Source organism: Electrona antarctica (assembly GCF_951216825.1).
Source record: "Electrona antarctica genome assembly, chromosome: 23".
Classification (NCBI taxonomy): Eukaryota; Metazoa; Chordata; class Actinopteri; order Myctophiformes; family Myctophidae; genus Electrona; species Electrona antarctica.
Window position 1 is genome coordinate 8,040,187 of NC_136804.1, and position 18,691 is coordinate 8,058,877.

General features: G+C 43.5%; 1 protein-coding gene across 1 annotated transcript; it reads left to right on the forward strand.

Annotated features, from left to right (window-relative positions):
* Positions 1-8,327: 8,327 nt before the first annotated feature.
* Positions 8,328-9,891, forward strand: LOC306916352 (E3 ubiquitin-protein ligase TRIM35-like; the record flags this gene model as incomplete). The annotated part of the gene is made up of 1 exon (XM_079494186.1): positions 8,328-9,891. The coding sequence occupies exon 1, from the start codon at positions 8,485-8,487 to the stop codon at positions 9,889-9,891; it is 1,407 nt and encodes a 468-aa protein (XP_079350312.1). The 5' UTR covers positions 8,328-8,484.
* Positions 9,892-18,691: the final 8,800 nt, after the last annotated feature.

Here is an 18,691-nt window from a genome sequence, read left to right on the forward strand (position 1 = left end):
CCACGGGTGAATTTGAACCCGGCCATGGTTAGTTGTAACCGCCCGCGCATGTCGGGAGTAACATTGTTGACGGACTATTATGCTTGTCGGGCTGTTAGTATGTGATGGATCTATCTATCTATGAGCAGGGCCTGGCTGGAAACAAGTTCTTGAGCTTAGCCCAGATACCCTGGGTAAATATAGTAATCATTTCATTTCATTTCATTTCATTTCATCTGGACCCAGGTGTACATTAACATTGTAATGAATCATGACATTACACAGGTCTTTCCTACTGTCAAGCATGGGCCGGTCACTAAGGGTCACACAAGTTAGTCACATTAGAGTTGAATAAGTCTTAAGGGTTTCTGCGGACTCGGCTGCAATCCGCTGCATCCTATAGCAGCTGGGCTCAACCTTTTGGGTTGAGCTCTGCTCTGCTCTCCAAGAGACTTGTCTGTATATTTTATATAGTACATATATTTCATTTGTCTTATTGGTAATATGTAGTTACATGTTTCATCTGTTGCTAGTTCTCATTGAAACACTAACTGCGTGTTACTCAGAATAGATCCTACTCACTGATTGGCTAGTAAGTAGGGACATCGCTAGACCCACCCTCTCAGGAGGGAGGGGACTTTAAACTTTCATCAGTATAAAATATGCTATTTTATATGCTTTGTATTTATCAGTGTGCTCACATTTATCTGCTGATTCGAACGAGTAGATGCTGTGACTCCATCCGTCGTGGGCTTTTTCCAATGACCGCCTTGTACCTGAGTGTCTTTTGGTCATTAAAAACTTGACTCAACTAATAGACTGGAGAACTGCTTTGCAGTGACTTATTTTGCCTGTCCGCTCCTCAACGCCGTTCACAGTACAGAGACACTGATTTCAGATATACTTCATATGTCTAACCAAGGTAATGCTCCCCTAGAGACGGCTAAACACAAAGGAGCCAACCCAGGGAAGGAGAGATTACATTGAAGCCTTCCCTTCATCAAAATAATGATTGTATTTTGGCATTAAGCTGGAAGTGCTCGTTACTCAAAGTGACATCTTGTGTTCATTGAAAAACTTCGAAGAGTACATCCAATGATGGTGAGTTTTACCATCACGGAAATACGTGGCATGGCAGAGTGGTAAGGAGGTAGAAAAAAGAATAAAGGAAGGTGCCTAAACTGACAGAGAAAGCCATCAGGAAAAAAGATAAATGGAGATGAAAACAAAACAAAGCCATGATTCTTTTCTCTCAATGCCAGCATTGGGAGGGAAAAGAGTGACAGTGAGAGATGAGGAAACAATCTCGTTCCTCATGTTTTTAAAAGCTGAGCTTTGCAGTCTGCGGTGCGGCTTCAGTAGGCGTACTGCAATATGTCTCCCGTATCACGCCGTGTCCTTTTCTTTGAGCCAGCGTGTTTCATAAAATGACAAGGGAAGAAAAATACGTCTTCTCTGTTCTGTGTTCATGGAGGGTTTTGTCCTCTTGAGGCTTGTAATAAGAATAAGGAGAACATTCTGTGCCTGCTCTTAAGAACATTGATGAGTTTAAAAAATCTATCACAGTGTGGATAAAAATCCAAATCCAAAATAAAGCAAACTATTTGGGCATTATTATGGGGCATTATTGGGTGTTACAAGTTACCAATAATGTCTAGGGGTAATTGGAGTAGTTCCATTTTGAAAGGAGGAGGAAACCAGGTTACAATGCGAGTATTTATTATTTTATTTACAAAATAGATTCAACTATTTTGAATCTGTGCCCCTCGGGGCACAGGTCTCCACCAGGGCAGGTCAGGTTGTGGCCTCCTGGTGGCGCTATAATAGGCCAATGTGAAAAGGGTGCCATTTCTTCATATGCCTTTGATGGCAATTGGATGATTTGAGGCCTGTTGGTGGCGCTATAACAGGCCAATGTGAAAAGGGTGGGATATATTCCTCAGCCTAGTAACATGTGTGAAAGATTTCACGTAAATTGCATGCTGCGTTCATGATTTGAGGCTTTTGTTCAAAACGGGGCAATCTTGCAAACTGTGAAAGCCAATTATAGCCAATTAGGATGGAATATGAAATATCGGCCAGATCCGACTTGAGCACATGACCATAGAGATACGGTGTAACGATTTGTGAGATTTTTGGACAGAATCTGAATATCAAAAAATATATTTTACAAAAGTCGGCCTCCTGGTGGCGCTATAAAAGGCAGATGCGGAAAATGCAGGTCAAAGGTTTGTCCTTGGCCTCTAGGGAGTGTGCATGCAACGTTTCACGCAGATCGGTGCAGTTTTAGGTAAAAAATGTGAAAAGCTGCCTCATGGTAGGGCATTAACCAAACTTTGATAGTCGACACGAATACCATCAAAATCGATTTATAGTCGATTAGTCGGCGGTAAAATATGATATTTTTTTCCATCCAATCAAGCATTAAAACATCGTGTTCTGAAACGGCCAGCGCGAGTGAAGGATTAACTGCAGAACAGAGCCGTTGAATGCAGGCCGAGTGGAATAGTAAGAGAGTGGCGACACGCTTTGATCTCGCCACAAAGCGGGTGCCTATGGGCTATAGTTCCAAACATAGGAACTATCCCATTGAGATATAATGAGCACTTCCGCATTCCATTGTTACAATGGGAGTCAACGCTAGTGCCGCCACTCTCTTACTAGATTACGCTGAATGCCGCTCTGATTGGCCGAAATTCACATCAGCTGTTAAAAGTCAAGTCAAAGTTGCAAGTCCACAATGACTCACGGATGGACGCGCTGTGAGCTTGTAGATCTGCTATTTTTGATGCGCAAGACCTTTCTACGGCGCAGCATAGCATGTTACGTTGTTGAAAATGTTTGTTCAGTTGGAGAGTGGAGAGTAGACGGAGGAGGAGGAATGAACGATGCGATAATTTTCATACAACCCTAAATGTTCAACAACAAGTTACAACCACAGTTCCTTTGTTTTTTAGAAGGAGCTACAAGCTAGGAGGGGGTTATGATTACATACTAGGCTTGCTAGCTAGCAGGCTTGCCAGGCTATGAATCAGATGATCAACTCCTTCACTCCACCGCGACTATTATAACTATGATCGCGCGGCATAGCTGTTTGTTTTTAATAATGCCGCACGCCTGCACTTTTGTTGGATAAGCATGAAGAAAGATTAATAAGAAAAATAATCATGAAATCACGGGAAGAGCTACTGTAGTTTGACTGTCACCAAACTGGATATTATTGGGCAGAGTGAGGAGGGAGTCGAGGGACTCCTGCTATACTACTCTACCGGACGAAACGACGACACGTCTCCAATCTAACTTGTTGAACAAACTACAGTAATAAACTCACCAATAGTAAAAGTATTTACACACTGTAGTTGTCCCCATTGAGCGTATGAGCCTATGAGGCATATGCTGTTTGAAAATCTGTCTTAAATGCTGCCAGTGCCACCGCCGCACACCGCACCTACACGAGTGACGGTGACGGCAAAACCCACGTACAGTCGGCTTGTATATGATATGAAAACAATCAGCCAGGAATGAATTAGTACTTAAGTTGGAGAACTACCAACACAACCACAGAGCTCACAGCTGCATGTCTGCTGTAAAAAAAAAAAATCATAAAAAATATTAAAAATAATATTAACGATTACCCGATTTTTGATTTACAGTGTCGACTACCGTTTTGCTATTCGAGTAGTCGACTAATCGATTTTTATGTTAATGCCCTACCTCATGGTGGTGCTATAACAGGCCGTTCTGGAAAATGTGGGGCAGAGGTTCATCGTTTGCATCCAGGGAGAGTGTGTGCAAAGTTTGGCATCGACCGGGTTAACGGTGCCAGAGATTAGCTGTTCACAGACGGACGGAAGGACGGACACACACACGGACGGAGTGCAAAACATACTCTCTCCCCATGCCTTCGGCCAGGTGGAGACAATAAATTGAGGAAATAATGAATGTTTACAGAATATAGGAATCAAACTAAAAATAAATGATCCTTAAAGTAGCCTAATCCCTAACCGATAACACAAATTAACACGCAAAAGAACAGTCCTTTCCGAAGGGACAAAACTTATATCAAATGTTAATTGGGTCAATAAACACAATTTAGTGACGAGCGGGTGGGAGAGAGAGCACTCAAGTGGCTGTCTCCCCGTTGAGGCACTGAAGGCCAATGATTGAAGTAGCCAGACTGGCATGGGAGGCTGTGATCAGCGACGCCCCCCACACAACCGACAGCAGGTCAGAACAGGTCAGCTCCATATAGATCTAAGGGTTTGATGAGGTCAGAACAAAATATGGAATGAATTATGTACTGGCCATATATGGAGCGTGTCTTGAATATCTTGTACCTTGAATATTTCTATTAAAACAGAAAAATCACACCCGTGTGAAGTGAGGGGCGCTCTTATCATCGTACATCATCATGACGTAAAATAGACACTATGTCCTAACATTCTCCATTCATTGTCAATGGTAATGTAATGTTTAGGACAAAGTTTGTGGACACACACAAAAGCTGGATATAGGAGGGGCTAGCGCGCCTCAAAATGGTTAGTGACCTCATTCAAATATTTAAAACGTAATACTGGCCCCGGTGGCCTCCACCTTTCTCGGTGCACGCACTTTCACATCCTCCACCCCGTGGCAAATGTGGCATGTGTTGCTCTTTGGATTGTGGGGACATGACGGTATGAATGAACACTTAGACCGCTATAGACTTTGTCATGCGACAAATTAGAGAAAATAGCAGATCTACAGTAGCCTGGGTTCCAGCCTGGTTCGTTGCGTTCCGAACCAGGCTGTTCAAGTAGCCGATTCGACCGGGGTTCAAGTGACATTTCAGACCCGCGGAACACAGCAAAACAGGCTGGAACCCAGGCTAGATCCACAGGTACAATTCAGCTAACAACATTGTGATCTGGTACAGTTGGGTGCCACCGATATTGTCCCTTATCATTTGACCGATTCTGGCCTGACCTCAAATTTTTAAAAACTCCTTCTAAATCCTAAATCTTTTTTCAAAAATAGCAGACCTACAAGCTCGTAGCGCGCCACTCGGTGGTGCGCTATGAGCTTGTAGATCTGCTATTTTTCAATAGCTAAATTATAACAATGTTTAAAACAGCAAAAAATGGGTTAACTGTCCTTTTGCGCAGATCACGCAAACCTCAGCAAAAAGAAAAGGACAATATCGATGGCCTCCAACTGTACAATTCAGCTAACAACATTGTGATCTGGTAGGTCTGATATTTTAATATAAATATTTATGAACCTTTTTCAGGGTTAATGTGGTACATGTCAATATCAAAAATAGAAGTCTGCACACTGTAATGTTGTAAAGCTCCCAGTCAAGGCTTTATTATAGATTAATGTTTCAACACAGTCTTCATCAGAATATGGTATATGTCCCATCAATCAGTATCTGTCTTGCGATGCATATACTGTCTAGATTTTCTTATGTTAATGTAACCCCCACATTTCATTGCACTGACATTCGTATTCTCGTCAGGTGTAGAAGTACGCAAATTTTCTGTTTACCGCTTTGGTCACGTAACACTGAGGCTCAGCCAAGCTGACATGCACTCACCAATTGCCCACGTGTATTAATTTATACTGTACACTGCTCAGCTAGAGGACTATCACTGATCCCTAGCTGCCTGTGAGTTGTGCAATTAACATGAATGTTTAATATGTTGCTGTCAATCATCTTTGAATGAACGGAGTACTCCACTTTGGTCGTTACCTGGCAACTAACTAGTCAATCACACTCAGTTCTTGTTGAGTGAAATGAACAAAAGTGAACTTTTATAAACTAGACATGTGCCCGTCAGGCACCGGCCTACTTGGGAGCGATGCAAGCTGGGGACAATGGAAATCGGGACTACCCATATTATATATTATATCCGTTGTCATAGCAACCGTTTTAACTGTCTGTCTGCCTGAAGAGAGTGTCTGAAGACTGAAGAGTGCCTGAGGAGAGTGTCTGAAGACTGAAGAGTGCAAAGTGACTGAAAAGTATTCAAATGGCAGGTGTGGGGAATAAGGCTGGGGTTGCCATGGCAATCAATTGGCTCATGGCAGAGCCTGGAAATTGAACAGGTGTGATCAATAAGGGCCTTTCTCGGCCCCACCTCTCTGTTTATATTGTGTTTCAGTTTCAAATTGCAATTTGCATTGTAAAGCTCTTTGGAGAAAGGCAGCACCATTATTTTTGAAGTTGTAAAGCGAGAAAAGGTGGTAGGCTAGCATTTTAAGGAGCCTTTTCAGGCTGTGACCCCCCCAAATTAATCATATTTGAAGTGGGGACCCCCCACCCAGACAAGCAGCAGAATGGTTCCCGCGTCCGAAACGGTTGAGAAATGACCGTGTTACCGTGTGGGGTCCCTCTACTGTACTGTACTGTCACTGTACTGACCCACAGGAACGCACCCGCCACCCACACACATAGCTCCGCACCACTAAAAAATACCTCATGTCACTCACTGTACACAGTTGTTTCAGCTCATTTTAAGCTCTGTATAGGGATTCAAAATGGTACACTTTTGGATCCTGAGATTTTCCTGAGACAAAAATATGTAGGCACATGTAGGCCTACACAAGATGTAATAAAGAAATGCTAGGAATCTAGGTTGGTTTACTTTATATACACATGTGGGCCTATAGTATTGCCTGTCTGACCTATAAATGCTTTCATCACGTTGCGCATGATCAATAATAAAGTTTGAGTGCATGCACAGATGCACTGCACACATTTAGGTAACAACGTCATGACACTGCTACCTCGCTCAGTGTGTGTGTGTGTGTGTGTGTGTGTGTGTGTGTGTGTGTGTGTGTGTGTGTGTGTGTGTGTGTGTGTGTGTGTGTGTGTGTGTGTGTGTGTGTGTGTGTGTGTGTGTGTGTGTGTGTGTGTGTGTGTGTGTGTGCACGTTTTTACTGTGTGTGCCTGGTGAAGCGTTGGTTAAGCGCAGTCAGGCAGGACTCCTATCCATAAACTTCACTTGAAAGTTACGTTTTGCAAACTTAAATAATTGCGACAACAGAGACCGTTTTTCTAACAAAGGATCTGTGACATCTGTCTGTTCTCTGCGTGGCCTGTGTGCCTTCAAACATGCAATGGCTAGCAAGTGCTGTTCCTCCGCCCCGCGCCCCAGCCGATGTACACCTCACGTCACTGTTGCAACACTGTGTGGGTTTATAGGTCAGCTCAGCTGTATTCTACACGAGAAAAAGTGCCATGCTGCTCTGGACCCGGAGCGCACAGAGGGAGGAGGAGGAGGAGGAGGAAATGTTGCATAGCGATTTTGCTTATTTCTTCTAAATCTCTGTATATAAAATATAGCTGACTCAGCAAATCTTAGTTACATCAATATTGTTCCTCGTAAATAGTTGGTTTGTGCCTAAGTATTGAGATTATAAAGTTTGCTTTGACTGCACATTCCCATCCATTTGCCATGATCGCGGGGGTTTGACTCAGAATGAACTGACTGAGAGAAAACGCTAAGCCAATCAGCAATCGGAAGTACTCGGCAGTATGGTTGCCAGTGTTGCCAACTGTCGTGACAGAAATAAGCTAAGCAGCCTCCGAAAACCAAACCAGGCAAGCAACTGTGAATGAATCCACGTTAGGCTGGAAATATGCAGGCTGGAAATATGCAGACTTGGCAACACTCAGCAGAAAGATCTACCGGTCGACTACCAGTGTTGCAAGTTTCCCAGGTAAACACTAACCAGCACCTTCTACGAAGCAGCTGCTGGTAAAAAAAAAAAGAATGAAGAGTGAAAACTAACCACTTGAGTATAGTGTTGATTTTGACAACACTTTATTTAGTTTTAGTCTTTTTTTTTGGGTCGCCTAAATATAAGATTTTAAGCAACTAAATCTACAGTTGATTTTGTCGACTAAAATGTATTTGGCATTGCAATGCCTGATTTCTACTCAGCTGTGTGGTGCACAATAGCAGATCTACAAGCTCAAAATGTTGTGAGCTTGTAGATCTTTCAGGCCCCATATACATTAGATTAGACCATTGACCCTGTTGTGCAAACATAACTGACACAAAATGTAAAATAAAAATAAAATAAAGCAGGTGACTTGTATATCTCTGCTGTCTCTGTTGTACAGCTTGTACAACAAGGGTTAATGATTTACGGTGCACATTGTAAAGCACTTTGAAAGGGCAAATTCCAATTGTGTGTGTGTGGTTCCGCCTCTTGTCGGACTCATCTCAGACGATAAGATTCACCTTCAGATCAAACACACACTTCCAGTGCGAGCGGAAAGACTGTCTTTCCATTCACAGCTACAGGATGGAATACTGACCCAAACCACAACCTGCTGAATACTGACCCAGACCACTGGAACAACCTGCTGCTGAATCGACTTTAACAACAGCTGACTGGACTTTAACTACAACCACGATTCACAGTGAAATTAAACTTCAGGGAACATTGTATATATACTGTAGGGACTGGCTGATTTCCTGGCTTGAGTGTTCGTAGCTTCACTCAAAAGACAAAATGGCATCCAAGGTGTCTTTCTCGGAAGAGGATTTTTCCTGTCCCGTGTGTCACGACATCTTTAAAGATCCCGTCCTCCTTTCGTGTAGCCACAGCTTCTGCAAAGACTGTCTGCAGGAATGGTGGCGAGAGAAGGAAATAAAGGAGTGTCCCATTTGTAAGAAGAGACAGTCAATAGATATTCCCTTAAACCTGGCTCTGAAGAACCTGTGTGAGACCTTTGCACAGGAGAGACAGCAGAGAGCGTCAACAGGGTCTGAGGTCGCGGATCTCTGTGGTCTGCACACTGAGAAACTCAAACTGTTCTGTCTGGAATGTCACGAGGCAGTGTGCGTTGTGTGTCGAGATTCTAAAAAACACCCCAACCACCGTTTCAGTCCCATCGATGAAGCAGCAGTGGATCACAAGGAGAAAGTCCAGAAATCACTGAAGCCTTTACGGGAGAAGCTAGAGGTCTTCAATGAAGTGAAAACAAACTGTGACCAAACAGCAGAACACCTTAAGGTCCAGGCCCAGCACACAGAGACGCAGATGAAAGACCAGTTTAAGAAGATGCATCAGTTTCTACAAGAGGAAGAGGAGGCCAGCCTCACTGCACTGAGGAGGGAAGAGCAGCAGAAGAGCCATAGGATGAAGGAGAAGATCGAGGGTCTGAACAGAGACATATCAACCGTTTCAAACAACATCAGAGCCACAGAGGAGCAGCTGAAAGCAGAACACGTCTCATTCCTGAAGAACTACAAGACCACGATGGAGAGAGTCCAGCTGATGCTGCCGGACCCACAGCCAGCCTCGGGACCACTGATAGACGTGGTCAAACACCTGGGCAACCTGACCTTCAGAGTCTGGAACAAGATGAAGGACATCATCGCCTACAATCCGGTCATTCTGGACCCCAACACGGCCCATCCATTATACACCCTCTCTGATGATCTGACCAGTGTGAGAGGTGGAGAGAGACAGCTGCTTCCTGTCAACCCAGAGAGGTTTGACATCCATCGACTTGTCGTGGGTTCTGAGGGCTTTAGCTCAGGGACTCACAGCTGGGACGTCGAGGTTGGAGACAATACATGCTGGCAACTGGGTGTGTTACCAGATTCTTACCAGAGGAAGGGAGACGGAGGGGGTCAAGACAACGGATTACAGTTTTCTAAATGTAAATACGCAGCATACTCCACACCACTAGGGTCAGTCACTGGTCTCTCATTGAAGCAGACACCTCAGAGGATCAGAGTCCAGCTGGACTGGAACAGAGGAAAGCTGTCATTCTCTAATCCTGATACCAACACACACATACACACCATCACACACACTTTCACTGAAACACTCTATCCATACATTTTGACTGGTCAGCTCAACAGCCCTATTAGGATGTTACCAGGGAAGGTCAGTGTAACTGTGGAATAACATAGTTACAGGTGATGATGATGATGATGATGATGATGATGATAAACATGATGATGATAAACTACCAACACTATTAAAGGTAATATTAATTATTGAGGGGCGCTGACTCCTCCAATGTGTCGCTTTCCAAAATGATGTCATAGACAGGCCAAGTCTATGGACTTTGATGTTTGTTTGGGGCAGTAAATATATATAAATACTGTCCTCGCTGTGCCCCTCACTTCACATGAGTGTGATTTTTACTATAAATTAAAACTAGAAAGACATTTATGATACTTTTACTGTTGTACATAAAATATATATCACCACTGTGGATCACCAATGTCCTTATGTAATTATTGTTTTATTTAGTGTGTAAACTGTGTATTGATGCATATTTACCTTTGATTTCTGTTGAAATTATAGATCTGAAAGATCAAAATCTATCTCTTATTTTAAAATCAAATAAACATCTATGCCACACAACGTTGGTCCCTCGTTTAAGTAATTAAAAGTTATGACGTGTTATATGATGTTGATCACAGGCCAGTTCGTTAAATATTACACATGTTTTATAGTCTATTTCTGCCTGAGGTTTCTTCCACTTAAAGCTGCACTATCCTCCTCTTCTACCCTGGATTTGAACCCTGGTTTCCTGCTCAAGTGCTGCCATTTTCTACCATTGAGCTAATAAAGCCTGCCTGCTCGCCCAGGGGATAAATTGAATCTTACCTTCAGGTCAGAATTTGTGTCAGACATACTGTGTCTATAGTGAGACACTCATGACCTTTGACAAAATGATCTAAATGTCTGAATGGAAGAGCAGGGAGACAAAATGCAACCATCCCAGTTGCACATGTTACAGTATTAACATACTCTACTATACAGATTGTATAAGTTATATTGTATTAACATACTCTACTATACAGATTGGACAAAATTACACTTTATTCAGTAAAAAAATTAAAGAATAAGTTACATACATACATATGGACACATCTCTGAGCTGCCAGACAGATGTGAGCCCTGCCTGTCATGACTCCTATCAGATTAGCCATAAATGTGTTTATTATGTCATCATGACTGTAATAATATAGATGGTGTCTCTGCTCTACACCGAGGACAAAGTGCATACAATAATCAATAGAAAATTCACTCAGATTCACTCTGATATCTCTGATAGGAACTGTCAGGTTTACGGTTGACAACTCTCACTCTTTTGCTGTGAGACATACAGTACAGTACATAACCTTTCTGACTTCTGTGTCACTCTGTCACACTCCCTGGGTTAGTGTTACGTCTCTTGTGTATGGCCTATTGACATCCCACAATCAAATCATGAAGGACAATCAAAGCTATGCTAAGATCATTGTTCCAGACCCCTTAATTAACATCTAGGGATAGAAAAAACTGAGTTCAAACCATATTTATATTTTTTAAATTCTAAACTCAAAAGTGCCCCAAGTTGAAGAATCACCCACATATATACACTATAAAGTGCTATAACTACATAAAACGCAATTCTAATGCTGTCTACGTAACATGCTATAAGCCTGTATAAAATGCTATCTAAGTCTAACCATATTAATTATACCATATTGATTTAGTGTGTGTGACACAAGTAGGCTACAGCACAATAACAGTGAAGATTGCATATCTACAAGCTCACATTACACATTACCCTATTCAAAACGACAGTGTTTGACAATGACATCTGTTTTACAGAAGCTAAGAACATAACAGTGGAATATATCTATATAATGAAACTATATGTATAAACTATGCATAATGAAGTGCTATGACTACATATTTTGTGGGGTCAAACTAGGGTTTTTGCATGACTCTGAATCCATTAAAAGCATTACTTTTGCACAAAAAGCACTCAGGGTGACACTACAGCTCTTGTCATGATTTCTGGATCAAAAATGCAATCATATTCACCACAATTGCCCAAGAGATGGCTTATTGACATTCCATTCCTCCTGGACAGATGGTTGTGTATGGCCTATTGACATCCCACAATCAAAATAGGAATGGCAATTGGCCTGCTTGATTGCCATTGTGTTTGTTTGATTGTGTGTTTTAAGTGTTTTAAAGTAACAACAACTAAAATTGCTATTCAAATATTGTGACTAGTAAGTAACATTACATTGTTGAGCCAAGGCAATACTTACTTACTTAATCCTCTTCGTGCTAGGTAGCACATAAGGTCTTCACCAACGAACGCCAATGCTGTCTGTCTTCTGCCCAATGTTGCAGTTGGCCCCAGGTCCATCCCAACTCCTTCATCTCTCTCTCCACTGATCTTCTCCAGGTCTCTTTGGGCCTGCCTCTCTTCCTTTTCCCAGGTGGTGTCCATCTCATTGCTACCCTTGGGATGGCACTTGGGTCCATTCTGCAGACATGTCCAATCCACGTCCACCTTCTGCACTTGATGACCACTGACAGTGGGGTCAGGCCTGTTCTCCTGTAGAGGTCTTCGTTGGAGATTGTCGTGGGCCAAAATATCCTCAGTATCCTCCTAAGGCATCTCCTCTGGAATACATCCAGCTTGTGACAGATGGCCTGTGTCACCTTCCACGACTCTGCCCCATACAGGAGAACCCCCAGGACGTTGCTCTTAAATATGCTTAGTTTTGTTTTTATACTGATCTTGCCTGATCAGGGTCAATTATACTTGACCTTGTAGAGGGCAAGTATAATGTTTTAAGGCATAGCCTATGTGTCTTATTAGCCAGGGATCCTGATGATGGACATCAGTCTAAAAGACGGAGTGCAATGGCTTTTTGGGGCATTTTATTTTGAAGCTTCACTCTGAAGCAGAAAGCTGTGTGTCTCTGCATATATTATAAAAAATAGATGCCTCACTGGCCGTCATGACAATATACATTACAATACAAAACAAGACAAACAAACAAACACAAACAACAAAGTTATTAACAATACAACATCAGAGCCAGGGGGGCAGAAAACATTAAAGAGTGAACACAAAGCAACAGTTCTCCGCAGCTTTCTTATTTAGAATTGCTGAAGGCATTTGCTGAAGGCGACTGCGTCGCTGCCCAAGTGACGTCACTCATGCGACTCCGACTCCTCCATGTCTCTCGCTGTCACTCAAGTGACTACTGGCCAATCACAGCGCGTCTTTTCCGGGACTTATGTTACGCACGCGGAAGCTCTTCCGCTAATGCTTTGCAAGGAATGTCGGGAAAATTGTGCCTTCAATGGTGACACGCGCCTTAGAGCCGGAAAGGGCGTCTACGTATACATGTCTATGTGTTTCTGAACCAATCAGAGCGTCACATCCCTTCAGGCTATGGGACGTAGCTCTGCTACATGTGCGACACGTGGAGTTTGTTTGATTACAAGTCACAGACAGACGGGCAGCAATTTCTAACATGTAATGTTTAGTGTGCTACCTGTAATTATGTTTAAAACGAGTAATACACTGTCTGTATGTCATCTTGAATGAGATTAAAACAGTAGTTCTGTAATCAAAAGCAGCTGTGTTTGGAGGAACGCACTGCGATGGGAATAATTAAACCAGGTGAATCAATCATTATTCATGCGGGCCTCGACACATCATCACGCAGCACCTTTTCGTTCAAAGGAAGTCATTAAAATTGCGTTATGGACTTTTGATATAGAAATACACATAAATGGAAAATGTCCCATTGTTTTGGCAGAGATTGTTATAGGCATGTCCATATGATGACCACAGATGTGCTCTAAAAGTGTGAAAAACACATTTGTTCATTTCCCTACGTCTTTAAAGCTACCTTCTCCTGCATGTGTGAAAGCCCTGCCTCAAAGAGAGGATGATTAGTAGGATGCACATTATACAACATAGTCCAATAACCAAAATAAACAAGCATGTGAGCATGTTTTGTCAATTAAAAATTCAGTTTTTCACGTCAGTGAGGGGGTGCTCTTCAGTTCCCTCACAAACACACATCACAAATTGTAATAACATAGTATTCTGTCTTTTAATCAATAGGTTTTTCAACCTATTGTTTTACTTGCTTAACCGCGTGAGACCTACACAAATGTATTGTATGATTTATACTGAAAATATCTGATCTACAAGCTCATCTGTTGTTTTTGTTATTTTGAAAGGTTTGACAGTCTCCCAACAATGAGAAATCCATTTAGCTCTGACGGAGGGTATTCGCCTCGGTGAGCTAAGGGTTGCATCACTGCTTTTTGCAGATTATGTGGTCCTGATGGCACCAGCATCGGCCCAAGACCTTCAGCTCTCACTAGACCGGTTCGCAGCCGAGTGTACGGCGGCTGGGATGAGGATCAGCGTCTCCAAATCTGAGGCCATGGTTCTCAGCAGGAAACCGGTGGATTGTGCAGTCCGGGTAGGGAATGACTGAGGCATTACCCCAGGTGAAGGAGTATCTCGGGGTCTTGTTCACGAGTTAGGGGAGGAGTGTGGGTCATGACCGAAAGAATAAGGTTGCGAATACAAGTGGCCGAAATGACTTTTCTTCGACGGGTGGCGAGAGAGACTCGGAGTAGAGTTGCTGCTTCTTCGCTTGGAAAGGAGCCAGCTTAGGTGGTTTGGGCATCTGGTTAGGATGCCTCTCGGGCATCTCCCTAGGGAGGTCCTCGAGGCACGTCCCACTGGGAGGAGACCCCGGGGCAGACCAAGGCGCAGTTGGAGGAAACACATCGACTCACTGGACTTGGAACGTCTCGGGATTCCCCAGGAGGAAGTCACTAATGTTGCTCTGGAGAGGGACGTCTGGAACACTCTGGTGGAGTTGTTGCCCCCGCGACCCGACTACGGATAAGCGGTTGAAGATGGATGGATGGAAGGATGGATGTTGTGGCCTGTCCTTAAACAAGCCTTTATCCATTTTGACCTGAAGCTGCACTAGTTTGTTGCAGTAGTGTAGCTAACCCATTTGGATTAGTGCACTGTGATTGTTTGTATGTATAGTACTGTTCCTGGTGGTGGTAGACTTAAAGCACCTTAAGTTACAAATCACTTCAATCTCCCTTTGTTGCCAGCTCTCACAGAAAAAGAAACCCTAGCTGCAACCACTTTCTGACTTTTATCCTCACTTTTACTTTCTTCAAGGATGATGTTTCAAGGATGATGATGCTTTCAAGCGTATTCTGCCACCGTGGCCATTGTACAAGTCATTCTGGATAATAGTGACTGGCTGAAATGTGAAACAACCAGTGATGTGACAATAACAGCGATTCTTGATATTTCTTGATCAAGAATGGCTGTTGTGTCATATTGGGGGAGCTCACTCCCAATGGTAGACAGAGAGGCAGGCATGTCACTCATGCATATGCACACGTTGAGTGTTGATTCATGTATCATGTTTATGCATGATACTTATCTAGTATTGTGTGTGCATACTCATACATAAGTTTACGCACGCAACGCACACAACGCACCGCACGCACGCACGCACACAGCCACGCACGCACGCGCGCGCGCACACACACACACACACACACACACACACACACACACACACACACACACACACACACACATGCGTACACAAAGACATGCCGATGCTGATGGATGTCGATTTCTTGTCCACGTTTTGTTGACAGCCTCATCAAAAATGCTCTTACAACTCCTCCGACGTTTGAGCTCTGTTAAAAAAATGCCCAGTGGAGAAAACAAATTGCATGGATGTTTCTCTCTTTCATTTCACATGCAGACTCTTGGTTAAGCATAGAGTCTCCGTTCTGCTCCTCCATTGATGTCTGCCGTGTCACATTGATGCCATCGCATGTCCTTACCCTGTCAGCTCCTCCGAGACCGCAGACCTGTTTCAGCTTGTTTCATATTTACATGGACGTTGTCATACCAACTAATACAATGGGAGTGTTTTTTGTATTTATTCTTTATTATCTATAATACATAAAGCTCCAGGGATTGGAGAGCTCTCTATGATACTCTCGCACGCGCGCAGGCACGCACGCACGCACACACCCACACACTGTCTGTTGGAGATAGTGAGGCTTGTTTTTTGGTTTTATTTTCTCATATGGCATTTCAATTTCAAACACAATGTTTGTTACCCACGGAGGGTTGTATTCCCACGCCTCGTTCATATTCACTCTGGAAAGCAAACAGTTCAAACGTTTCAGAACGCAAAGAAATGCCATACTCATTGACTACCAACCCCCACCGAACTTACAAGAGAGGCCACGTCTGATGGAAGTGAGGGTAAAAACAAAACAAAAGAAAAATATGGGTCGCTAGTAGCTACTTGGGACTGTCTGGGATTCTGAGCCTATAACTCTCTCAGACTTTTTGGTCATGCGTCCCTGCGAGCTCGCCCGTCTGCCAGACACCTGCGAAATAGATCAGAGACGAGCGCACCCCATGAGCGTCCCCCCCGTCTGACAATTCTATTTCTTTGCTTTTTGCTTCCATGCATCAAGTGCAGGCGTGTAGGCCTGCTTGAAAGAAAACGTGAAATGAGATCATTTCCGCATGCTCTACAGTTGGAGGCCATCGATATTGTCCTTTTCTTTTTGCTGAGGTTTGCGTGATCTGCGCAAAAGGACAGTTAACCCATTTTGGGGCGGGAACCCCTTTTGGTGTTTTAAACATTATGTTATAATTTAGCTATTGAAAAATAGCAGATCTACAAGCTCATAGCGCGCCACCGAGTGGCGCGCTACGAGCTTATAGGTCTGCTATTTTTGAAAAATCGTGAAAATATTTATTTCAGAAAACTGGAGGATTTAGAAGGATTTTTTAAAATTTTGAGGTCAGGCCTAAATGGGTCAAATGATAAGGGACAATATCGGTGGCACCCAACTGTACTTGCGTGTCACCATGTTGCATTGTTGTAGTACACTAGGCAGGGGGGTACAGGGGTGAAAAGCCATGTCACAACTCCCCTCGCATTTATTACAAAATCAGCCTTGACCTTACAAATATTATTATTAAGTTAGAATTGGCAAAAATATGGAATTATAAAATTGAAAGACACAGAAGTATTGTTGCTAGCTCATGCAGGCTTATTTGGCATGACTGTGTCACTGTATTAGTATCCTTGTCTTTGAAATGCTCTTCAAACTGCTGGCTCCCACTGCTAATCTCTTCCTCCCTCACCCTATTTCCATCGCCTCTATTGCATTGCCTCTCTTTTCTCGCTCTCTGTGATGCCAGCACACAGCTTGATGGATCTCATCTCACGTTGCCATGCCATGCTAAATTAAAAACCTAGACTGTCTCGTTCAGTTTGCCTCTCTGCAACATGAGGTAGAGAGAGGGAAACGGGAACCACAGAACCTTTTTGGAACCGGCACAGAGCCTCTGATCTCAACAGCAAGGAAGGCCGCTGTCCTCATACCCTCCCCTAAACTTACCCGCTTCGACTGTTATCAATGGACAAGAGCGCAGTTATCAGTTCGGATCAGTACGATTGTTTTCGACGAGTATGGGCATGCCTGCCGACTGATAAAAAAAAACGACAGGATTAAGGTTGGCGAACATGCGTCAATATTAGGACCGCGCTGAGACATGCTTGCGGTTAAGTTTAGGGGAGGGTATTAGGAGGCTTGTCGTTTTTAGTAGGCAGTAGACCAAAACGACAGGATTAAGGTTGGCGAACATGCGTCAATATTAGGATTGCGACATGCTTGCGGTTAAGTTTAGGGGAGGGTATGAGGAGGCTTGTCATTTTCAGTAGGCTCCCAGCATGTCCAGTAGACCTGAATAGACCGATAAGATCGGTTAACGTGTCATCAACGCCAATCGCAGCCTGTAGGCTCCAGACGAGCCGATCGGCTAGATAAGATCGGCTCGAATTCTCAAATTCTGGAATTTGAGAACTCTTTTTTTTTTTTTTTTAATTTTTATCCCACTATTTTGTAACCCATTTTTCACCCCTGTGTCAATTATCTAATGTGATCCTGGGCTCTACACACCCTCCACCAACCTAGTCCCCATATATGGGGGACATGGGGAGAGCAACGGACTTGAACTCATGCTTCCTTCATACCTGAGTATCCAAGTTGCTCCTTTACACCTGACAGGGGGGAGGTTCCCTGGTTGGACGTAGCGTGTGGATTGAACACGTTATTCCAACCAGTTCCTTTTTCCTCCATCAGGCGCCCCGGCTGGCCAGGGGGAGGCAGTTTAGAGACCAGGATTACTGCATGTTTTTGTGAGGGTACCTACCCTAGGGGGCCCGGCCCGGCCCTAAAACGTCTTTTTACCTCGACGCTGACGCTTCTGACGAGAGGTAAGGAGTGTGTGACTGAGTGTTCCAATGCTGCGGTAGTATGCGTAGCAACAGTGTGTGGGCTGCGGGGAGCGGGCAAACACTGTCTTATTAAAGTGAGCGTGTATAGAGCACCGAAGTCCTGACGTCACTGCCCTCTACTATCAGTAGAGGGCGCCAGTCCCATGGTTCGTGTATTTTTTTATAAGCATTGTAATATCCATAGGGGGATTTTAGATCGCCTCATATAAGAACTGTGTTTGAAAAATAAACCGATCACCCCGGCCTTTTCACTCATATGGATATGAAGCATCGACTGAAGGTGGAAATGTACAAATATACCCAAAGAGTAACAAAATAAGCGTTAGAAACGAGCCAAACAACCCAGAGACTACATTTCCGGGTAGGCTGCTTCTGCACGCAGCCCGTCGCACAACAGAAACTGAATGTTAATTACGTTTATTTTAATTTTAATTTTATTGATATATAATGTATCGTGGTTAGTACGAGTCGAGTCACCACCAGCTGAGCTTACGTCAACGAGGAATCTCAGGAACGCAATATGTTGACAGCTGGGCGTGACGTATATGCTCAGCGACATTGCA